General features: G+C 40.4%; 1 protein-coding gene across 5 annotated transcripts in view; it reads left to right on the top strand.

The window, feature by feature from the left end:
• Positions 1 to 5,767: 5,767 nt before the first annotated feature.
• FXR1 (FMR1 autosomal homolog 1) overlaps positions 5,768 to 25,532 on the top strand; it is a 68,931-nt gene continuing 49,166 nt past the window's right edge. The window contains exon 1 of one of the 5 annotated variants that reach the window (XM_006050990.4): positions 5,768 to 5,907. In XM_006050990.4, coding sequence (XP_006051052.1) covers positions 5,857 to 5,907 — 51 coding nt within the window. In that variant the 5' untranslated portion in view covers positions 5,768 to 5,856. The remainder of the gene's footprint in view (positions 5,908 to 25,532) is intronic. The other 4 variants (XM_006050992.4, XM_006050991.4, XM_006050993.4 and 1 more) reach the window with 4 other exon arrangements.

The raw sequence follows: 25,532 nt of genomic DNA, 5'->3' as shown, positions 1-25,532 counted from the left end.
ACATGGGTTTGGGTGGACTCTGGTAGTTGGTGATGGGCAGGGAGGCCTGGTGTGCTGTGATTGATGGGGTTGCAAAAAGTTGGACACGACTGAGCGACTGAACTGAACTGATATATGTTTGTATATGTTCTGTGCTATGCTCACTCAGTTGTGTCTGACTCTGTAACACCATGGACCTGAGCCTGCCAGGCTCCTCTGTCCATAGGGAGTCTCCAGGCAAGAATACTGGAGTGGGTTGCCATGTTCTCCTCCAGGGGATCTTCCCAACCCAGGGATTGAACCCAAGTCATATATATATATATATATATATATATATATATATATAGTAGTAAAGAACCCATCTGCCAATGCAGGAGACATGATTTTGGACAGAGGAGCCTCCTGGGGTACAGTACATGGGGTCGCAAAAGAGTTGAACATGACTTATGGACTAAACAGAGCCACTGGGGAAGACCAAAGGATGCCATGCAGGGACAAAAGTGGTAATTAACCAAGTTTTATGAGTAACCTGAGGTCCATTAAAAATGATGGAGAATTTTTATTCATTTTCAGTGTTTTTAACATTATATTTATTTTTACCATGGTTAATTTAAACCTTTCATCAGTGATAAAGAGCTAGGTCATAACTCCTTGAAAGGGGAGTAAATAGGATGAGAGAATATAGTATCAATGTCCTCATTGTGAGATATGACACTTGGTAGTTGATCATTGTATTGTATCAGTTTTTTTATTATGTAACAAATTACCCTACAACTGAGCAACTGAAAACAGCAGTAAATATTTGTTATGCATCACATTTTCTATGGGGCTGGAATCTAGAGAGGATTAATGGGCAGTTTTGGTTTAGGGTCTTTTGTGAGGTTGCAGTCAAGATGTCAGGTAGGACTACAGATATGTGAAAGCTTGGGCTAGAGGATCTGCCTCCATGAGTTACTCAGAGGACTAGAAAGTTCATTCTGGTCGTTGGCAGGGAGACCACGGTTTCTTTATACATGGCCCTCTCCTCAGAACTGTGAGTCCTTATTGTCATGCTCTGAGTGTCCTTACAGCAGGACAGCTGAGTTCCCCAAGAGCAATCAATACAAGAGAAAGGGAGGCAGAAAGCTCAATGTACGTATAATTAAGATTCAGAGGTCATACACTGTCAGCCTGTCAAGTATTTTATTGGGTACAGAGGCCAGGCGTGATTTAATATGGGAGGAGACTGCCAGGCTACAAGTACTAGGAACCAGGAATCCTTGGGTGCCATCTTGGAGGCTGGCTACCATATGTACCATCTTTAAAACATGGAAAAATTAAGTGAATGAAGGACAGGCATAGTATATAAAGTATAAATATGGGAAGGACATGAAGCAAGTAAGCTGATAATCTTTGTGTATAATGTTGTGATCTGCTGCAAAAAAGACGTAGCATCTTAGTTTTATGAAAAATAAGCCTATAGATAGACCTTAGTAATATTCTAGGATATTGTTTTTAGGGTTTTTTTGAATTTTACACATTGACTTTATTATTATTAGTGACTTAATTAGGGGATCAGTAAACAAAGGTACGCATGAATGGAAAGATGCAAAGTTTGAACCAATGCATATCTGAGGTGTGTGTGAATAAATGATTTGGTTAAATCCTGTACCTCTGAGGTCAGAGACCTAGTTAATGCCTATACAACAGAAGTTAATGCTCAGGATTTTGTTCTCAGGCTATTAATATTCATATGTCTGGATGGTATTACTATAAGTGAATTAATGAATGAGTAAGTATATCTATATAGAAGACAAGGAAAGACATATGTGGTCCAATTATGAGTATTTAATATATTTTTGCTATTAATATATTTCTAAAGTGCTCAGTTCCAATGTAAATCTATTTGGATAAATAGCATACAGAGATAAGTACCTGGAAATCAATGTTCTGCATTATTTGAGGAGTGCTGACTACTTATTGAAAAAAAGAAGATATGATCTAATTGGTTATGTCTGGGAGTAATGACAGAGAAGGCAATGGCACCCCACTCCAGTACTCTTGCCTTGAAAATCCCATGGACGGAGGAGCCTGGTAGGCTGCTGTGCAGGGGGTTGCGAAGAGTTGGACATGACTGAGCGACTTCACTTCACTATGGACTAAACAACACAACAGTGCATTTGTTGTTGTTCAGTCACTAAGTTGTGTCTAACTTTTTGCAACCTCATGGACTGCAGCACGCCAGGCTTCCCTGTTCCGCACTAGCTCTTGGAGTTTGCTCAAATTCACGTCTATTGAGCCAATGATGCTATCCAACTATATCATCCTGTATCTCTCCCTTTTCCTCCTGCCCTCAATCTTTTCCAGCATCGAGGTCCTTTCCCAATGAGTTAGCTCTTTGCATCAGGTGGCCATATAGTGGAACTTCACCATCAGTCCTTCCAAAGAATATTCAGAGTTGATTTCCTTTAGGATTGCCTGGTTGATCTCCTTGCAGTCCAAGGGATTTTCAAGGGTCTTCTCCAGCACCATCACTATATATATACACATACACACATGAGCACATTCATTAGGAGAAGGCAATGGCACCCCACTCCAGTACTCTTGCCTGGAAAGTCCCATGGACGGAAGAGCCTGGTAGGCTGCAGTCCATGGGGTCACTAGGAGTCAGACATGACTGAGCGACTTCACTTTCACTTTTCACTTCCATGCATTGGAGAAGGAAATGGCAACCCACTCCAGTGTTCTTGCCTGGAGAATCCCAGGGACGGGGGAGCCTGGTGGGCTGCCCTCTATGGGGTCACACAGAGTCAGACATGACTGAAGTGACTTAGCAGCAGCAGCATGCTTGCTGTTTTCAGAGAAGGCAATGGCAACCCATTCCAGTACTCTTGCCTGGAAAGTCCCGTGGATGGAGGAGCCCAGTGGGCTTCAATCCATGGGGTCGCTGAGTCGGGCAGGACTGAGTGACTTCACTTTCACTTTTCACTTTCATGCATTGGAGAGGGAAATGGCAACCTACTTCAGTGTTCTTGCCTGGAGAATCCCAGGGACGGCGGGCCCTGGTGGGCTGCCGTCTATGGGGTCGCACAGAGTCGGACACAACTGATGTGACTCAGCAGCAGCAACATGCTTGCTGTTTTATGACTTTTCCTTTGTAACAAATTTTTAAAAATTTTACTTATTTCCCAGTTTTATTTAGATGTAATTCTTTTCCTTTTAATAATGATTGTCTTTTCAAAATGATGAATATAGATCTATATCAAAATTTTAAAGCTTGTGTACTATTCCACTATGAACATAACATGCCGACAACAAACAAGAGTCATGATATGAGTTTTGGAAATGGAAAGAGGTGTGACTTAAATTCCAGTTCTGCTAATTTAGATCTTATGTGATCTTAGATATATGACTGGTTGCTATAAATCTCTGTTGTTTAATGAAAGTCATAGTTCTATCTATTAATAGCAGGAGTTAGTGGAGATGGGTTGGGGGTGTCCAAACTCAAAATGTTTTTAGCATACAAGGCCTGAAGAGGAACAATCTTTATTCTTCAAAATTAAAATAACTTGACTTTAGTCCAAATGGAACTTTCATAGCCTTACCCAAAGTGACTGACATTCAGGAACAAATGTGAAGGCCAAGGAAAGAAGAAGGAAGAAAAAAAGGAAGAAAGTAGATTAGTGGTTGCTTAGGGTTTTGGGGATTGGGGTTGAAGGAGGAAACAGAACAGGCTCTCTCTGAAAGCAGGACTCCATCTTGGGCCAGACTGTGGACTTTGAGCTGTATGCCCAGTACCTATGGAAGTGACATACCAACTGGAAAACCAGGCCCCACAAGAAAGAGCCCCAGGGCTCTCCATGCCTAAAAGAATACCCTAATTATCTGTGTAACCAAACAGAATCATACATTCTATTATGCTTACTGGGGTAAGACCACAAGCCTATTGATAATTGTCCACTCTTAACTAACTACCTAGGTTTAAGGCATATGAATCATGGGTTAACTTTGATTGTATCTTTCTTTTTCCTTTGTTCAGACTAGTTTCAGGGAACCTCATACACTTAGGGTATATAAGGCTTTCACAAAGACTGGTTGGGGTCCTTGGCTAAGAGGAGACTCTGGTTTGGGCCTGCAGGTGTAATAAACCGCACTCCACTATCTGCATTGTCCGAGTGAGTTTGTTTACTGGAACGCGTGGCTACAACAGGGTGCAATGGGGAATGTCAACAGATAAGAGGGTTTTGAGGGGGAGGATAGTGAAAATGTTCTAAAATTGATTGTGGTTGATGATTACACAATTATGTAAATGTACTAAAAACTGAATTGTACATTTAATTGTACACCTTAAATGGATGAATTGTACGGTATGTGAATTATACTTCAATAAAGCTGTGGGGGGAAAAAGGAAACTAGGGTATTTTAATTCTGAAGGATCATAGCAAAATGATGATAAAAAGTGTCATACACACATGAAACCCTTAATAAATGGTGGCTGTTACTCATTGATGTATTAGTGTGCTTGTGTTTTCCTCACAATGATGAACATTTTAAAAAGAACATTCCATCCATAGCAATATGGAGCACTTAGAAATGTCCATAAATTTGGAATTTTACGTGCATTTTAAAGGACCCCCTTGCTCACAAAGGCCAGGGCTAGGCCCGTGGGCGTTTCCTTAAGAGCGTAGTGTGCCAGCAAAGCATCCTTTTCTAGGGTTTTCCTGTCAAAACGGTAATACAACACATAGAAAAGAATACTTCCAGTACTATTTCCAAAGGCCTTGCTTTCGGAAAAAGTTTCAGTATTGTTAAATATTCAAAGTATCTCCATTATAACACTTAATGGTATTGCTGTAGGTTCTGGTAGCAAGTAAAGTGAAGTTGCTCAGTCGTGTCCAACTCTTTGCGACCCCATGGACTGTAGCCTACCAGGCTTCTCTGTCCATGGGATTTTCTGGTAGAAAAGCCATACGAATTGGTTCTGCTTTGATCCTGTGTGTGGAAGTTCCCACGCACTGCAGTAGGGGAAAAACGTGCTCTACAGCTCTATTGTTTTCATGATTACTTCTAACAATGGTATTACCTCCCGGGTTATGAATACATCTAAGTTGAACTGGAAATACTTAGTTTAACTTTTTAAACAGCAGAATTGGTGATGGACAAGAGAAGCCTGGCGTGCTGCAGTCCACGGGGTCGTAAAGAGTCGGACTGAATGAACTGAAAGTGGTTAACAGGTGGGGAGAGGGCTGGACTGAATGAACTGTGTGAGGAGGTATGCAACTGAGGAATTGGGAGTCAGGAGGAAGCCACCAATATAAATTTTTTTTTTTTTTAAAGAAAGCGAGGCTACAGAATTTACAGCACATAGTATGTACACTTTTAGGTTCCCTCTTTCCCCTAAAGTTTGTGCTAGTGTGCAACTGAAGCCACAAGAGTTGCTTTTCACCAGATAAGGAAGCTACTCCAGGGCTTCCAGCACCTCAAGAAGTTTCAGGGCAATGCGCCCAGCCTGGCGGAACGCAGAAGCGTGGGGCAAGCTGTGCCGGGGCAGTTCACTCCCTGGCAGCAGGAGGCCCCGACTGGCTGGGGCGGGCAAGCACCCGGCACTTAGGGGCGGAGACGTAGGGCGGGTCACCAAAGGTCGGGCGATTGTGTCGGGAGGCGAACGGGGCGTTGGCGACGGCGGGCGGAGCTGGGGGCTAGTGATGTAAGGAACGGAGGGATCCCACTGGGAGAGCCGGGGCGGCACGGTGAGACCCTAGGGGTGTGGGGCGGGGGATCCCAGTCCCGCCCTGTTTTCCCCGCCCCTCCCCCCGCCTCCTTCACGCCCCTCCCCCCTCCTCCCCTCTGGTTGGAAAGTTTCTAGAATCTCTTCCCAGCGGCCTTTGCGGTTCCAACATGGCGGAGCTGACGGTGGAGGTTCGCGGCTCCAACGGGGCTTTCTACAAGGTACTGACCCTTTTGCTGCTTTGTTGGCTCTTCTGGGGGCTCGGGTCGGTTTGCGGGAGGGTTGGTGGTTCAACATAATGGCGTTTGGGGTCGAAAAAGGCGGCCAGGACAAAGCGTGAGGCCACTGGGTTCATCGCTTCTCCCCCCTCCACCCGCGGTTTAACGGTCTCGGGGGCCCGGGCTCCGTTATGTTTTGAAACAACACGTCGGACATCTCTTGCATATTCCTACTTATGAACCTTTTTCTTGGATGCTAGTGTGGCCGTTCGCGGGCCGGTGAGGAGAAGCCGAGTGGCCGCAGGGAGCTTCCTGGGAGCAGGCCCGAGCGCCGAGAGGTGGGGGGAGTCGTGAAAAGGAGGTGGTGGGATTGTGTGGTCACAGTCACTGCCCCGCCCCTCGGACTGGGCCGAGCGAGAGCGCCTCGGCCCGCGGCGACGACCCCTCCCCACCCCCTTGGGGGGTGCCTTGCGGAATCTTAGGAATTCACCTTTGTACTAGGGTTTTGGGCTAATAAACTTAAGTGTCTGAAGAGAGAGCGAGTGCAGGATTGAAGACGAGGATCGAAGAGAAAACTAGAAAACCTTGAAATGTGGCGGGTAGAAATATTTTATTTTTTTTGCCTGGGAAATTGGGCGGCGCCTTAGCCCCTCTATTACGGAAGAAAAGGCGAGAGTTCTAGGCTTTAAGATTTAAAATGTGAGAGGGATTAAGAAGACACAGGTGGGGAGGTAACTAGTTTGTCTTTCAGTTATCCAGTGTTTTTAGAGGGTGTTGATTCACTCCCTCCCTCCCCCTCACCCCAACACACACACACACGTTTTTTGTTTTTCTTCGGGAAGAAGGAGGTGCATTATTGTGGGATCCAGTCTGGAAAACGGAAGAGGAATTCGAGAGTAGAGGAATTTATTAGGGGCTTCCAGTGTAGGGGTCACATAGTTGAAAATGAAATCCTTACAAGTTTAGTCTTGCCATTATAACAGTCCCTTCTCCCGATTCTCCCTTTCTCCCAAAGTAATGCCGCGATGTTACAAGATCAATACAAAATTCTTCCCAGCTGTTGTCTGTCAGTCAATCTCACTAAGCCAGCATCTCAAATGTTTGAGAGTCCTGGCTATTTTTATGAAGGGCCTTCTCCTAATACAGGAGTAGTATTGTGAGTACGCAGAATGTATTCTGAGTTTAGTTTCAGCGTACCTCGTATCTTCCACGGAATTTTCTCTTACTTGGTGGTCGTAATTCCTATTTTTAGCGTTTTCCTTTTCTAGTTTACTAATTAGCTGTGTGAAATTGGTTTAGCTGTCACGTGGTTATAGCATAGTGGAGAATCACTCACTGTTGGCGTCTAAAGGATCTTTTTAAGCTTTTTACAAGTTTAAATCTCCTTAGGTGGTTAACATAAAGTGAAAACAGTGACTAGTGGAAAGGAGTCATAATTAGTGAGTAGTTCCATTATCAGTCTAGGTTTACAACTTTTTGTCATACAAAAGCCCTGAGTAAAATTTGAGTAGGTACTTCATTAGCCTGTTCTAATGGTTGCCTTCTTTGAAAGACTGCAGATAACAGTTGTGGCATACTGCAGAAAGGGTGGGCTTATCATACTTCACCGTCAAGGGTAGATAAGGTTCATCATTTTTGCATTATTCTCACCATTTGGGTGTTGAATTCTTGTGTAGTGGAGGTACGCATTTTTTCCTGGCATAGCGAAACACAGGAAAGATTGCTTTGCTCTAACAAATTATTTTCAGCATGTCGATAATAGATGATACAACACCATTTCTTTTTATGCAAGTATATTTTATGTTCATCTGCTAAACGTTTACGTTTTTAAAAAAATTTAAAAGGTTCAATAATATCGACAGTTTGCAAGTTTTAGTAAAGATTGTTTACCATCTTACGTTGGTTTTGCATAGTTTTAGTTTAGTTTTTTTTTTTTTTTTTTTTTTGCTTTGGTCCTTGTTTTGGAACTCTAGTTTATCGATGATACCTATCCATACTCTACAAAATCTGCTTGATTCTTAGACTTTTTGAGTCCATTGCACCTATTTTGCTAACAAAGTGTAGTAAGGTGGTTCTTTGGCAGAGGTTGGGAAGGACCCTAGCCACATTTGAATCTACTGAGGTAGCAGTTGAATGTTTTGAATTTTATGTCCTGCAGTAATCCACTTGTACTTTGTGGAAGCTATGGTCCTCAGAACTCTGGAAGAGTAAGGATGATTAAGTGGAAGGAGCCCTACATTTGAAGTTAAACAAATAGGAATTTTAGGTCTCTACATACTTCAGCTTATTTAAGGTTATCTAGCAATGCACTGTTGACCAAATATCCCTGGTCCTATATTGTTTTGTGTAAAATAAGACGTTTGAAGTAGTTCAGTAGTTTGTAATATTTTTATCCCATGAAACTGTCCACTTGGAAAAAACTGGCTCACCGCATAAGCACTTTATTAATTGTAGCTTCATGAATTTTTTTAGATTAATTTGCTTATAGTAAAATGCATGTTTTTAAAAACATCATCTTTGACGATATGTAAGCTTTGATAAATGCTAACAGTTGTGTGAAGTGAAGTGAAGTCGCTCAGTCGTGTCCGACTCTTTGCGACCCCGTGGACTGTAGCCTGCCAGGCTCCTTTGTCCATGGGATTCTCCAGGCAAGAATATTGGAGTGGGTTACCATTTCCTTCTCCAGGGGATCTTCCCGACCCAGGGATTGAACCCGGGTCTCCCGCATTGGAGGCAGATGCTTTAACCTCTGAGCCACAAGGGAAGCCCAGTGTAATCACTGCTGCTAAGTCACTTCAGTCGTGTCCGACTCTGTGCGACCCCATAGACAGGAGCCCACCAGGCTTCCCCGTCCCTGAGATTCTCCAGGCAAGAACACTGTGTAACGTGTAACACTGTGTAGTGTGTAATCACTACCAATAGGTTAAAGGGATAGAATAATTCCATCATCCCCTAAATTTTTATCTTGTCCCTTTGTAGTCATCCTCTCTCCTCACCCCTGGAACCTAGGGTGGTTTCTGTCCCCATAGTTTTCCCTTTTCCATAATGTCCTAAACATAGAATCATACAGAATGCTGTTTTGAGTTTGGGTTCTTTAGTTTAACGTGAAAGTAATTTTTTCAAATTTAGAAAGTAATACATGGTCAGTGAGGGATTTTAGAAACTATCAGAAAAAGCTAGAATAATAGTTAACATTTTGGTGTATTTTTTTTCTTTCAGCGGTGGTTTTCAATATACTGGTGGTTCTGATTTTCCTGTCATTTTCCCCCCTTTGCCCTGCCCTCCCACCACACACTTGACTGTGAATGTGAATTACCACTGAAGAGTTTCAGAGTCATGGGGTTAGTGGCCAGTATCATCATGGTTGAGGCAGTGCTCTGTAGACATTGATTAAAGGTTTTTACTGGAACTGAGACTTCATTTCAGAAATTAGTTGGAACCAGTGAAAAGCTGAAGATGGAATGTAAAATAGGATAGTATTTTTTCCTCCCCTAAATATTTACACAAATACTTTCTTTTGCATCCAGCTCTTTTTACTTAAAAACAGTAGATCTATGGTTGTCAAAGAGATAACTTAACTCTTGTTTGAAGCTAGGTAACTATAGGGATTGAAAAAATAGGAAATATGGTAATTAATCACTTGATAGGGGTTGTAATTTTATATACAAAACTTGTGTTTATAGCCTTTTTTTATCTGGAGCGCAGCATCATAGGGTTTATACTACTGTGCCATTTAAGATGCTTTTATTATTATTTATTTTTTTAAAGCTTTCAGATAGAATTTACATTCTCTGATAGTATTGATAGTATATTTATGGAATTGTGTAACCATTACCACAGTTTTATTTTAGAACATTTTCGTTACCCCCTCAAAAAACCTTGTACCCATTTGGAGTCATTAAAATGCTTTTTAACTGATGTATATGATTTTAAGCTTTGTAATAGCACTGCAACTTGCATAGCCATGGGCAGAATATAATTTTAAATAGAAGTTGAAAGTCAGTCACTCAATTTCTTGCACTTGGAGAGGAAAGTTTCCATGGTATTCCATGGAAATGTGTGGTCTCTAAGATGGCTGAAGGAATTTTCAGTTCATCTCTTTAGAAGATAGAATTATTTTTAAAGCTCTGTAATTTCTGCTTTTGACTATGTAACTGATCAACTACAAAACATTTTAAAGTACCATGATATTTCCAGAGTTCGCTTTTTGCTTTAGCTTAATATTGAAATTTGAGAGTAATTAAATTATACACCGGATTTATCATTGCTAACGATGATGGCCAATAGACTTATAGTAAAAGAGTTGTATTTTGAAAATGTGCTTACTTTTCAAAGTTGGTATAGAAGATTGTTGATTTCTTTGTGGAGATTAGTAATTGAGAAGAAGATGGTTGCTGTACTATATTATGGACACTATTAGGTTAAAAACATAGTTTAAGATATTTTGAAGCTATTTTTAGTTGTACATGTTTTAAAATGAAGTTTTTAAAAAAGAACTAGGATTTAATTAAGTGAAAAGACCACTTAATTTTTAAAAATTAATTTTCCCATGAAGTTTTGTTTTTGTATTACAAGAACAATGTGTAATTAATGAAAAATCTGAAAACACAAAAGCAAAAAAAGTAAGCCTTGATCTTCCCTATCTAAAGACGGTGTCAAGACCTTGGCTTTACTTACAGAAAACATATTTTTCCATATTTTTTTCTATACATCATCAGATATTTGTGGGTATTGTGTAAGTAAAATAATAATTTACTATTGTTTATTACTATTGTCCATTAACCCTTGGACTGCAAGGAGATCCAACCAGTCCATTCCAAAGGAGATCAGTCCTGGGTGTTCTTTGGAGGGAATGATGCTAAAGCTGAAACTCCAATACTTTGGCCACCTCATGCGAAGAGTTGACTCATTGGGAAAGACTCTGATGCTGGGAGGGATTGGGGGCAGGAGGAGAAGGGGACGACAGAGGATGAGATGGCTGGATGGCATCACTGACTCGATGGACATGAGTTTGGGTGCACTCCGGGAGTTAGTGAAGGATAGGGAGGCCTGGCGTGCTGTGATTCATGGGGTCGCAAAGAGTTGGACATGACTGAGCGACTGAACTGAGTAGTAGTAGTAGTGTTAGTTGCTCAGTCGTGTCCAACTCTGTGACCCCATGAACTAGTCCACCAGTTTCCCAGGCAGGAATACTGTAATGGGTAGCCATTCCCTTCTCCAAGGATCTTCCCTACCCAGGGATTGAACGCTGGTCTCCTGCATTGCAGAGTCTTTACAGTCTGAGCCATTAGGGAAGCACTGTTGTTTTTTGTTGTTGTTGTTCAGTCTGCTTAATCGTGTCCAATCTTGGTGACCCCATGGACTGCAGCCTTCCCCGTCCTTCATTATTTCAAGGAGTTTGCTCAAACTCGCATCCATTGAGTCTGCACTGCCATCCAACCATCTCGTCCTCTGTCATCCTTTTTTCCTGCCTTCTATCTTTTCCCATCAGGGTCTTTTTACAGTGAGTTGGCTCTTCGAATCAGGTGGCCAGAGTATTGGAGCTTTAGCTTCAGCATCAGTCCTTCCCATGAATATTCAGTGTTGATTTCTTTTAGGATTGACTGGTTTGATCTCTTTGCTGTCCAAGGGACTCTCTCAAGAGTCTTCTGCACTCGGCCTTTTTTATTTCCCAGCTCTCACATCTGTACACGACTACAGGAAAAACCATAGCTTTGACTATACAAACAAAGTAATGTTCGTTACTTACTGTGTATTCTTTGAGGCTTATACATTTTTACTGGATAATAATTCAGGAACTGAGTTCTCTACCACAATGTTAAGGATGTAGCAAACTTGCTTTTTTGTAGTTGAACTGCAGTATACTTTCTATGATTGACCCCTAAATCTTGTACTGGCTAGTTGTGAAGCCTTAGATTTTTCATCTGCAGTATGAGGCACTTGGATTTTTTTTTTGACAGTTCATCAAGTGGTGGAATCTACTAGGTCTTTAGTTCACTGAGGTTCTATCTAGCTCTAACAATAGCAGCAATTTATTGAGCACTTGTGGCTCAGACAGTAAAGAATTTGCCTGCAATGCTGGAGACCAGGTTCAATCCCTGGGTTGGGAAAAGCCCCTGGAGGAGGGCATGGCGACACTCTTCAGTATTCTTGCCTAGAGAATTTAATGGATAGAAGAGCCTGGCAGGCTACAGTTCATGGGGTTGTAAAGAGTCTGACAAGACTGAGCTTTTTTCAGACTGTTATACTGTGCAGGTACTTTACCTGAATTTATCTTATTTACTCCTCTCAATCACAGTGAAAGAGATGGTGTTACCCCAGTTAAGGAAACTGAGGCTAAGTGAATATATCCATAAAATGAATAGGCTGATTCAAGATTCAGATTGATGTTTCTGACTCCCAGAGAGCCTCATTTCTTTAGCCATTATATGATTTTTAAGTATGAATATATGGCTTACCAAATTATTGTTAAGTTATAAATTATTCTGGTGAATACAGTGGGAGTCAAGAGGACTGCATTGGGAGGATTCTTGGAGAAATGATTTGAACTATGTCTTATTACAAAAATCTGCCCTTCCAATCTGGTACCCACTATCCATGGGGCTGAAATGTAGTCTGAATTGAGATGTGCTTTAATTGGAAAAGTCATACTAATATGAAAAAAAGGAATGCAAGACTCCCATGTGCGTGCGTGCTGAGTTGTTTCAGTCTTGTCTGACGTTGCGACCCCATGGACTGCAGCCTGCCAGGCTCTTCTGTCCATGGGATTCTCCAGGCAAGAGTGCTGGAGTGGGTTGTCATGTCCTTCTCCAGGGGATTATCCTGACCCAAGGATCGAACCTGCATCTCTTTTCTCTCCTGCATTGGCAGGCAGATTCTTTACCGCTTGCACCACCTGGAACTCCATTGTTTTAAAATACTGATTACATTTGAAATAAACATTTTATTTAAATATACTTAGAAGTTTAAAAACTAGATGATGGCTCAGATTATAATTTGTGCTGGATAGTTATGATTTATACATCCTCAGTTGTTAGCTTTATATTATTGGTTATGTTAGGTATTTGGGGAAATGTTTGAAATGCATATATATATATATATATATATAATGAAACTTCCTGTTCAAATTTTGTTAAGATGTGGCACCTCTTGGTAATATTTGCATGGTAGTTATCAAAGGCTTGAAAAAAATTCTTTGGCAAATGTTTAGCTAATAGTAGTAAGTTCTGTTGTGATGTTTGTACGAAGTTTTCTTGAACCAAATCTTCATAAAGAAGAGCTTGAACAAAACAAAATTAAGCAATGCAAAGCATTACTTTTGTTAATCTGAACATATATATTTATATGTACAATAGTCTCTTCAGTTTATTTTTCCTGACATTAAAGAGGCTGAGAAGCCATGAAAAATGGGACCAAAGTTAAATCTAAGTTAAATATCAGTTGTTATAACTTGTCTTCCATATTCTGGCCTCAGCATTTTTTGCTTAGGTTTTTTGGGAGCGTGACTAGAGGTCTCCCCCACTGATAACTAATATTTATAGTTATTGTTGACAAAGCTACATGGCATTTCCCCTGTCAGTATTTCTTCAGAATCAGGAATTTCATCTTTCAGGTTCTTGTCTTTGTGCCTTTCTTATTCTGTTAATTAATAGTAGTAAAACTTCTTGACTTCTTGGCAGTCCAGTGGTTAAGACTACGCTCTCCCAGTGCAAGGGGCAGGGGTTTGATCCCTGGACCAGAAACTAAGATTCCCATAGGCTGCACAGTGCTGCCCGCCACCTCCCCCAGAATAAAACTTCTTTCTTGATTCATTGCTTTTTACTTTAATAGTTTTTCAGGTTATTTTCAAGCCATGTTTTCTAGTGACTTGATATATATATAAATAGTATGTTAGTAGACTGTCAGTAAATATTTGTTGAATGAACAAATGAATCAGTTGTTCTTGGTTTCTGGACACTCTGGCTTTTTAATCTTTATATAAACACAATGAAAAGAAAGTGAAAGTGAAGTCGTGTCCGACTCTTTGCGACCCCATGGACTGTAGCCTACCAGACTTCTCTGTCCATGGGATTTTTCAGGCAAGAATACTGGAGTGGGTTGCCATTTTCTTCTCCAGGAGATCTTCCCGACCCAGGGATTGAACCTGGGTCTCCTGCATTGTAGGCAAACGCTTTACTGTCTGAGCCACCAAGAAAGTCCGTAAACAACATATATACAAAACTAACTTTCTTTATTTCTGAGTTTTGTTTCAAACTGAACTTAAAAAAATTTTTTTTAATGCACTGATTCAAGTTAAGATACTGTCTCAGAACTATGAAGTGTTAGTTGCTCAGTTGTGTCAAAGTCTTTGCAACCCCGTGGACTGGGGCTCACCAGGCTCTTCTGTCTGTGGGACTCTCCAGGCAAGAATGCTGGAGTGGATTGCCATTTCCTTCTCCAGGAGATCTTCCCAACCAAGGGATCGAACCCTGGTCTCCTGCATTGCAGGCAGACTTTACTGTGTGAGCCAACAGGGAAAATATAGGACTAAAATGAACTTCAACTCTTGGCAAAAACAAAGTCATTATAGTTTAGTGTGGCCATTTGAAACCTGCAAGTCTTTCCATTTCAGAAACTGTTGGATATTATAAACTTGTGAAATTAATAAGCTTAGAACCTTACTAGTATGTGAGTATTAGTAGATATTTATGTATTTTTATGAAATCCTCACATTTTCATTGCCATTTTTCATTCAGAACAGTTAAATTAACAGTTAAACAGTTCTAATGGATGCTGAAGGCTTGCTTTGAGTAACTTTTTTCCTTAATAGAACCTGATGCATAATGATGCAATAATTTCTGTAATGCATCATGTAATTAGTAAATCTGTGGACTTTATTTATATAGCATGTGTCCATTGATTTGTAATAATTTTCAGATGTAGAGGTTGTTCATGTTCAGTGGCAAAGTTGTGTCTAACTCTTTGCAAACCCATGTACTATATATAGTATGCCAGGCTTTGTCCTCCACTGTCTCCTGGAGTTTGCTCAGATTTATGTCCATTTAATTGGCAGTGCTGTCTACCATCTCATCATCTGCTGCCCCCTTCTCATGTTACCTTCAGTCTTTCCCAGCATCAGGGTCTTTTCCAGTGAGCTGACTGTTGCGACAGGTGGCCAAAGTACTGGAGGTTCAGCTTCAACATCAGTCCTTGCAGTGAATATTCAGGGTTGGTTTCTTCTAGGATTGACTGATTTGATCTCCTTGAAGTCCAGAGGACTCTCAAGAGTCTTCTCCAGCACCAATTTGAAAGCATCAGTTGAAAGCATCAATTCTTGTGCATTCAGCCTTCTTTGTGGTCCAAGTCACACATCTGTGCATGACTACTGGAAAAACCATAGTTTTAACAGTACTGACCGTTATTGGCAAAGTGATGTCTCTGCTTTTTAATACATTGTTTCTCAAAACTTGTAGATCCTTTAAATAAAAGTATATTGTTTGAAGATAAGAAAATTTTTGATTGCAATTGCACTCTTGAATGTGCTTGTTACTGGGATCAAATTACAACTCAGATCTTTTAGGTGTTGTATGTAAAAATTAAACAAACAAGTTTATTACCTAGAATGTGGATTTGAGGTCTCTTGAGATGGAAAAATTAAAAAGATGTGGGGAGTGGTTATGTATATATATGTGCTGTCTGGAAAAAGTGCTGACTGACAGTATTAAAGCTATATCTCAACTCCTTAAAAAGATTTATTCATGCATATACAAATTTTCATTGAGCATATACAGACTTGTTTTATTATAATTAAATCCCCGCCACTCCCCCCCCCACCCCCACCGCCCCACTCCCACCCCTGCCCTGCATATTTGGATTCCCTTCACTCTGTCCATCCAAAATCCATCATTTAGGTAGCCTGTTCATAGCCGAGTAGACATCATGCCAGATTTGCCTGGAGAATCCCAGGGACAGGGGAGCCTGGTCGGCTTCCGTCTATGGGGTCCCACTGAGTCAGACAGGACTGAAGCGACTTAGCAGCAGCAGCAGAATGTAATAGATACAAATTCAGATACAATTGTAGCTGTTTCTCAGTACTGCTCTATAAAAATAAGATAATCTAACATCTTGGCCATTTTCTCTGGGAATGTAATTTATTTTTTAATGGTTACATGTTTCACATAATGACCATGAAATCCAGCCATCCCTAGTTAATAAACACTTTGTTTCAAACATATATGCCATTCCATGTATGTTTTCTTGGATAGGTTTCAAAGAGTAATAAGATAGCTTGATGGAAGGGAAATTTATCAGTTAACTCTTGTTAACAGATACATTCCAAAAGGCTTTTTTTTTTTTTTTTTTTTTAGTATTTTCTCAGTCAGTGAATCCCAGCCTCTCTACATTCTTGCCAGAAATAGACTTTATTACAGTCTTTCATTTTTGCCAGTTTATTGGGTGTAAAGGGTTATTTGATTGCAACTTTGATTTGCAAATCCATACTTGTGAATTTTAATGTTTGCTGGCCATTTGGATTTGCTTTTCCATGTATTGCTTGTTTTTCTCCCTTTTACTTCTGGGATATCCTTTTTCACTTTTTGAGATTTCCTAGGACTCATTGTCCCCAAGAAAAAGAAATGCAAAAAAGTAAAATGACTGTCTGAGAAGGCCTTACAAATAGCTGTGAAAGAAAAGAGAAGTGAAAAGCAAGGGAGAAAAGGAAAGAAATACCCATTTGAATGCAGAGTTCCAAAGAATAGCAAGGAGAGAGAAAGCCTTCCTCAGGGATGAGTGCAAAGAAATAGAGGAAAAAAATACAATGGGAAAGACTAGAGAGCTCTTCAAGAAAATTAGAGATACCAAGGGAACATTTCATGCAAAGATGGGCTTAGTAAAGGACAGAAATGGTATGGACCTAACAGAAGCAGAAGATATTAAGAAGAGGTGGCAAGAATACGTAGACGAACTGTACAAAAAAGATCTTCACGACCAGATAATCTAGATGGTGTGATCACTCACCTATAGCCAGACATCTTGGAATGTGAAGTCAAATGGGCCTTAGGAAGCATCACTACGAACAAAGCTAGTGGAGATGATGGAATTCCAGTTGAGCTATTTCAAATTCTGAAAGATGATGCTGTGAAAGTGCTGCAGTCAATATGCCAGCAAATTTGAAAAACTCAGCAGTGGCCACAGGACTAGAAAAGGTCAGTTTTCATTCCAATCTCAAAGAAAGGCAATGCCAAAGAATGCTCAAACTACCACACAATTGCACTCATCTCACACGCTAGCAAAGTAATGCTCAAAATTCTCCAAGCCAGGCTTCAGCAGTACATGAACCGTGAACTTCCATATGTTCAAGCTGGTTTTAGAAAAGGCAGAGGAACCAGAGATCAAATTGCCAACATCCGCTGGATCATGGAGAAAGCAAGAGAGTTCCAGAAAAACATCAATTTCTGCTTTATTGACTATGCCAAAGCCTTTGACTGTGTGGCTCACAATCAACTGTGGAAAATTCTGAAAGAGATGGGAATACCAGACCACCTTACCTGCCTCTTGAGAAATCTGTATGCAGGTCAGGAAGCAACAGTTAGAACTGGACATGGAACAACAGACTGGTTCCAAGTTGGGAAAGAAGTACGTCAAGGCTGTATATTGTCACCCTGCTTATTTAACTTCTATGCAGAGTACATCATGAGAAATGCTGGGCTGGAAGAAGCACAAGCTGGAATCAAGAATGCCAGGAGAAATGTCAATAACCTCAGATATGCAGATGACACTACCCTTATGGCAGAAAGTGAAGGGGAACTAAAGAGCCTCTTGATGAAAGTGAAAGAGGAGAGGGACAAAGCTGGCTTAAAGCTCAACATTCAGAAAACGAAGATCATGGCATCTGGTCCCATCACTTCATGGCAAATAGATGGGGAAACAGTGGCAGACTGTATTTTTTGGGGCTCCAGAATCACTGCAGATGGTGACTGCAGCCATGAAATTAAAAGACGCTTACTCCTTGGAAGGAAAGTTATGACCAACCTAGACAGCATATTGAAAAGCAGAGACATTACTTTGCCAGCAAAGGTCTGTCTAGTCAAGGCTATGGTTTTTCCAGTAGTCATGTGTGGATGTGAGAGAGTTGGACTGGGAAGAAAGCTGAGAGCCAAAGAATTGATGCTTTTGAACTGTGGTGTTGGAGAAGACTCTTGCCAGTCCCTTGGACTGCAAGGAGATCCAACTAGTCCATCCTAAAGGAAATCAGTCCTAAATATTCATTGAAAGGACTGATGTTGAAGCTGAAACTCCAATACTTTGGACACCTGATGCGAAGAGCTGACTCATTCCAGACCCTGATGCTGGGAAAGTTGAAGGCAGAAGGAGAAGGGGACAACAGAGGATGAGATGGTTGGATGGCATCACCGACTCAATGGACATGAGTTTGAGTAACTCTGGGAGTTGGTGATGCACAGGGAGGCCTGATGTGCTGCAGTTCATGGGGTCTCAAACAGTCAGATATGACTGAGCGACTGAACTGAACTGAGGACTCATTGTAAGAGTAACCCTTCTTCGTCTGTAATCTGTTAACTTTATGGTATCCCTGTCCATAGAGAAGTTCTATTTTTTATGTACCGAACTATTATTTCCCTGTTAAGGCTTCGATGTGTCCAGCCTGATTAAGACAGCCAGTGTCCAGGTTATACATATAATTCCTTAGGTTTGCTTGTAGTGTTTTATTCATTTATTTCATGTTTACTACATTAAAACTTATTTTGACTATTCATAGGCAGTTGTGCTAGCACCATGTGTTACATAATCTCTGTTTTAAGAAGATTTTTTTCTATTTCTGCACATACGGAAATTAAGTACTATCTGGGATTGGGAGGAGAGGAAGATGTCCAGCATTTCGGAGAGATGGGTCCCATTCAGTGTTGATAGAACCTTCTGAAAACTGTTCCCAAAAGTCTCTAGGGTGCTCTGGGAATACCATAAAAAGTCCATAAAGGAGGATATTGTGACTTGCGTCTGGGCAGATAAAGCCAGTTAGGAGTCTTATTTTCCTTACCTTACTGCTTTGGTCCCTCTCTAGTTTTACCTACCACATAATAATTAATGGATCTGAGACCAATCTTAACAGTAAAACCAGTAATACTGCACACTTAAGTTTTTTTTTCCTTTCTCTAATAAGGAGTTCTCTCTGTATCTGTTACCAGTATACACAGTCCAGAAACATAAAGGTGTTTATTGTAAATTCTTTATAAATTACTTGAATTAAGAATTGTAGAAAGAATATCTGGTATTTTGTTGGGGAGGAGTAGTTTTAAGTACTTCTGGCATGTCTTTGAGTGCTTGGAAATGTCCTTAATTGAAGAAGTTTCGGCTCCTTCAGTTTGCAGATTGAATGAGACCCTTATGTGTAAAATTGTTTAGGTAAATATCACCACCTTGGTTTGGGAGTCCCTAAGTCAATTTTCTCAACCTAATAGAGTTTCTCATCTGAATTATAAAACAGAGAAACGCTGTTTTTTTTCAGTTTTTCCAAGGATTGTGCATAGCTAGTATTTTTCTATATGCCTGGCTGAGGAGTTAGTTCATTACACACAATGAATGCCTTAGTGATTGAACTATATTATATTCTTTTAGAACCCTGATTAAGAAATAGTTTGCTGTATTCACTTTTTTTTTCTTTTAATTCTGTAAAATGGATCATACAAGTGTAAAGTGCAAAAACAGGACAGCAGATGATTCTAACTATTGATATATTTTTAGGTACAAAAGTAAGCCATGGGTGAAGATGTGTGTATAGTTGAAATTTGGGTCTTAGAGTCCAGAGAATGGGTTATTTTTCTGTAAGTAGATTCGGGAAATCAGTGGAAGAGTTATACGATTTCTTTAGAATGGCATCAGTTGTAAGAGGCACTAAGAACAAATGTTGCCAATTGATCTATGAGTAGTCATAGTTTTATCTTTTAGAACTCTTGTATACTTACTGAAAGATTATCTTTGAACACTTGGATTCATAAAAAGGAAAGTACAAGCAAAATAAATTGGCTGTGACATCTTTATGTTCAGATGATCGTGTTTCTTCTTACAATATTTTCCTCAGAGCCACGGAGAGCATTGATGTTGCAAGCATACGTTAAAAGAGCTCTCCTCTATTATCTCCAGGATTTTCTTCCAAGAATTTTCACTCACTCTGCAAGTTTTGATGCTGGTGCTTTCTTGATTTTATCAGAAGGTGTCAACATAACAACCTTCTGGTAAGAAACCTAAATCCTTCCTAAAATGGTACTTCATTGGTTTGCAGATTGAATTATCAAGGGGTTGCAGTCAAGTGCCACAGAAAATTGCAAGCAAACCAAGTTTGAGCATGCTTAACAGTGACATTTATATCCTGGCAGCCATTCAGCTGTTTGCTATTTTAAGATGCCATCAATTCTAGGAAGCATCCTGATTTTAGGGACTCAGAATGTTAGAATTGATGAGCTGGGAAGGTAGACTGGGGCCAGAGAATCACTAAACTGATAATTGATCAAAGACTAACAAGTGATCATCCATTTTGTCAGTTTTTTAAAAACAAAAACCTGAGGTCAAATTTTGCATAAATTATGCTATTAACCTTTTCCTTTCTCAGGGGTTATATTTTTATAATTACATTTATCTGCAGCAGTGAACTTTAACTGTGGAGGTTGGGAAAATGGAGAGTTTACCCAGTCAGAGGAAAGGCCGTATAGGATCTAACAAACTGAAGCCTGTCCACCTTAATATATTGATGATTTATTTTAGTTTATTTTTAAAATATTTTATTGAAGTATAGGTGATTTACAATGTGTTGTGTTTCTGTTGTACAGCTAAGTGTAAGTGATTTGGTTTGCATATATGTTTTTTTCATAGTCTTTCCCTTTATGATTTATTACAGGATATAGAATATAGTTCCCTCTGTTATACTATAAGACCTTGTTGTTTTTCTGTCCTGTATATAATAGTGTGCATAGCTAATGTCAAATTCCTGATCCATCCCTCCTCTACTCTACTCCCCCTTGGCAACCACAGGTCTGTTCTTTGTCAATTTATGTTCAGAAATACATTTATTTATTTAGAAATGGAATATTTTATCACAAATTTGCTTCAGTAATTGAGCCATCAGTTGTAATGTCCTAGTTCAGTTCAGTCCCTCAGTCGTGTCCAACTTTTTGTGACCCCATGAACTGCAGCACTCCAGGCCTCCCTGTCCATCACCAACTCCTGGAGTCCGTGGAAACCCATATCCATTGAGTCGATGATGCCATCCAACCATCTCATCCTCTGTCGTCCCCTTCTCCTCCTGCCCCCAGTCCCTCCCAACATCAGAGTCTTTTCCAATGAGTCAACTCTTCGCATGAGGTGGCCAAAGTACTGGAGTTTCAGCTTTAGCATCACTCCTTCCAAAGAATACCCAGGACTGATCTCCTTCAGAATGGACTGGTTGGATCTCCTTGTAGTCCAAGGGACTCTCAAGAGTCTTCTCCAACACCACAGTTCAAGAGCATCAATTCTTCGGCGCTCAGCTTTCTTCACAGTCCAACTCTAACATCCATACATGACCACTGGAAAAACCATAGCCTTGACTAGACGGACCTTTGTTGGCAAAGTAATGTTTCTGCTTTTGAATATGCTATCTAGGTTGGTCATAACTTTCCTTCCAAGGAGTAAAGGTCTTTTAATTTCATGGCTGCAGTCACCATCTGCAGTGATTTTGGAGCCCCCAAATATAAAGTCTGACACTGTTTCCACTGTTTCCCCATCTATTTCCCATGAAGTGATGGGACAAGATGCCATAATCTTAGTTTTCTGAATGTTGAGCTTTAAGCCAACTTTGTCACTCTCTTTCACTTTATTCAAGAGGCTTTTTAGTTCCTCTTCACTTTCTGCCATAAGGGTGATGTCGTCGGCATATCTGAGGTTATTGACATTTCTCCTGGCATTCTTGATTCCAGCTTGTGCTTCTTCCAGCCCAGCATTTCTCATGATGTACTCTGCATAGAAGTTAAATAAGCAGGGTGACAATATACAGCCTTGATGTACTCCTTTTCCTATTTGGAACCAGTCTGTTGTTCCATGTCCAGTTCTAACTGTTGCTTCCTGACCTGCATACAGATTTCTCAAGAGGCAGGTCAGATGGTCTGGTATTCCCATCTCTTTCAGAATTTTCCACAGTTTATTGTGATCCACACATTCAAAGGGTTTGACATAGTCAATAAAGCAGAAATAGATGTTTTTCTGGAACTCTCTTGCTTTTTCCATGATCCAGCGGATGTTGGCAATTTGATCTCTGGTTCCTCTGCCTTTTCTAAAACCAGCTTGAACATCTGGAAGTTCACGGTTCATGTACTGCTGAAGCCTGGCTTGGAGAATTTTGAGCATTACTTTACTAGCATGTGAGATGAGTGCAATTGTGCGGTAGTTTGAGCATTCTTTGGCATTGCCTTTCTTTGGGATAGGAATGAAAACGGACCTTTTCCAGTCCTGTGGCCACTGCTGAGTTTTTCAAATTTGCTGGCATATTGAGTGCAGCACTTTCACAGCATCATCTTTTAGGATTTGAAATAGCTCAGCTGGAATTCCATCACCTCCACTAACTTTGTCATAGTGATGCTTTCTAAGGCCCATTTGACTTCACATTCCAGGATGTCTGGCTCTAGGTGAGTGATCACACCATCGTGTGTGATTATCTTGGTTGTGAAGATCTTTTTTGTACAGTTCTGTGTATTCTTGCCGTCTCTTCTTAATATCTTCTGCTTCTGTTAGCTCCATACCATTTCTTTCCTTTATCGAGCCCATCTTTGCATGAAATGTTCCCTTGGTATCTCTAATTTTCTTGAAGAGATCTCTTGTCTTTCCCATTCTGTTGTTTTCCTCTATTTCTTTGCATTGATCGCTGAGGAAGGCTTTCTTATCTCTTCTTGCTATTCTTGGGAATTCTGCATTCAGATGCTTATATCTTTCCTTTTCTCCTTTGCTTTTCGCTTCTCTTCTTTTCACAGCTATTTGTAAGGCCTCCTCAGACACTTGGGATTAGAGTCATTAAAAACATAGACTTCTATGGTGGTCTTCTCTGATGGTCCAGTGGCTTAAGACTCTGCACTTGGGGTTCTGTCCCTGGTCAGGGAACCAGATTCCACATGCCACAGCTAACGATTCCAAATGCTATAGTGAAGATCTTGTGTGCTGCCTCAAAGAACTGACCCTGCCAAATAAATATTAAGGAAAAAATATAGTTTCCATTTATGAAGATTATTCTGTTTCTTGATGGCCTTTTTTGCTCAGTAATTGATCATCAATAAATGCTTCTAACAAGAATTTTGAAGTTTAAGAGTTAACAGCTTTAGGGTGTAAGTCTCGGATTTTGGGGTATGGGCTTCCACTTACATCTTGTTTTAAGGATTCAAGCTGTAAGACTTCTGTTAGTAGTTTGCTGAGTATTAAGATTTTTTAAATTTATTGATTGATTGACTTATTTTAGGGGGAGGCTATGCTGAGTCTTCATTGCAGCACATGCTTTCTCTAGTTGTGGCAAGTGGGGGCTACTCTGTATTTGGGCTTCTGATTGTGTTGGTGACTTCTCTTGTGGACTCTGGGACACTTGGGCTTCACTAGTTTCAGCTCCCTGGCTTTAGAGCACAATCTCAGTAGTTGTGGCACACGGGCTTAGTTGCTCCATGGCATGTGGGATCTTCCTGGACCAGGGATCGAACCGGTGTCTCCTGTATTGGCAGGTGGATTCTTTACCACAGAGCCACCAGGGAAGACCCTGAATGCTTTTTTAAGTTTCTGTTTCCCTCCTTATAAGATAAGTGAATTTTGTGTTGTAAAGAATTGCAGTGATAGGAGGTCATTACAGCATTTTTGAGAAACCTAAGTAGCATGTGAATTTGAAATGACACTTTGCAGGCCAAGAAATTTTTTTAGACTAGTATGATGTGTTCCTAATGAATTTAGTGGGAATGTTTTCAAAGGGATTTATGGATCTCTGTAGATTTCTAAGCCATCACTCAAGCGGAGCCTCTGATAAATTAATCATATTTTAAACAAGGTAGCTAAATTAGATTTTGATGTTTTGTTCTGGGACTTTAAATAGGTTTTTTAGGAAAGGTGCCTTATTTCTTCAAAATGGTATTGTTATTAGACTTGACTTTTTGGAGTTTAAAAATATGAATTAGCAAAAGCATTCTGTCATTTAATTTATAAGGATTTAATGGAAAGTGTTCCAGACAGAAGATGAGATTTTTTTTAATACTTATTTTTAAAAATAAATATTTTGTGGAGTCTTTAGTTTCAGCATATGGGATCTAGTTTCCTGACCAGGGATTGAATTCAGGCCCCCTCCACTGGGAGAGCAGAGTCTTAGCCACTGGACCACCAGGAAGTCCAAAGATGAAATTTTAGGTTCAGCATTTATAATCTCCTAGGGAGTAAAACTTGGAGGCTGTATATAGTTTCAGCTTCCCTTTCTCTACAGTGAGAATGAGGCATCTGGAAGGTCTTTAAAAGAAATTGTGGGATGTGGAAGGTCTGCATATTTTCTTGGTGGCTTTCCCATAGCCAGGGTCCGTAATGCCTCTGTTCTGATTTTTGACTATATAACCTCAACCTTTGAATTCCTGAAATTCATTCATACCGTGTTCATTGTTGCTTAAACTATAGGATTTTCCCCCCTATGATTCAGTTCAGTTGCTCAATTGTGTCTGACTGTTTGCGACCCCATGGTCCATAGCACACCAGGCTTCCCTGTCCATCACCAACTCCTGGAGCTTGCTCAAACTCATGTCTATTGAGTCAGTGATGCCATCCAACCATCTCATCCTCTGTTGTCCCCTTCTCCCGCCTTCAGTCTTTTCCAGCATCAGGGTCTTTTCCAATGAGTCAGTTCTTCGCATCAGGTGGCCAAAGTATTGGAGTTTCAGCTTCAGCATCAGTCCTTCCAGTGAATATTCAGGACTGATTTCCTTTAGGATGGACTGGTTGGATCTCCTTGCAGTCCAAGGGACTGGCAAGAGTCTTCTCCAACACCACAGTTTAAAAGCATCTATTCCTCGGCACTCAGCTTTCTTTATGGTTCAACTCTCACATCCATACGTGACTACTGGAAAAACCATAGCTTTGACTAGATGGACCTTTGTTGGCAAGCTCTTCCTTTTAAGATACTGTCTAGGTTGGTCATAGCTTTTCTTCCAAGGAGCAAGTGTCTTTTAATTTCATGGCTATAGTCACCATATGTAGTTATTTTGGAGCCCAAGAAAATAGAAGTCTCTCATGGTTTCCATTGTTTCCCCATCTATTTGCCATGAAGTGATGAGACTGGATGCCATGATCTTTGTTTTCTAAATGTTGCATTTTAAGCCAGCTTTTTCACTCCCCTCTTCAACTTTCATCAAGAGGCTCTTTATTTCCTCTTCGCTTTCTGCTGTAAGGGTGGTGTCACCCTTATGATTACCCTCATTGAATTGAAAAACCTGTTTTTCAGCTGTAGTGTTCTGTAACTTGAAAAATGTGTGTTTCAGTTAGGCAGATATTTGGAGCCCGCACCTTGTTCTTTCTACCGGCTATTTAAGCTCCCACCTAAAAATTACCAAATACCTTGTCTTTTTTTGGTCTTTATTACTGTAGCTTTAAAATAAATT

Source organism: Bubalus bubalis, chromosome 1 (genome assembly GCF_019923935.1).
Source record: "Bubalus bubalis isolate 160015118507 breed Murrah chromosome 1, NDDB_SH_1, whole genome shotgun sequence".
NCBI lineage: Eukaryota > Metazoa > Chordata > Mammalia > Artiodactyla > Bovidae > Bubalus > Bubalus bubalis.
The sequence above is the reverse complement of the archived record's forward strand: the minus strand, read 5'-3'. Positions and strand labels throughout refer to the sequence as shown.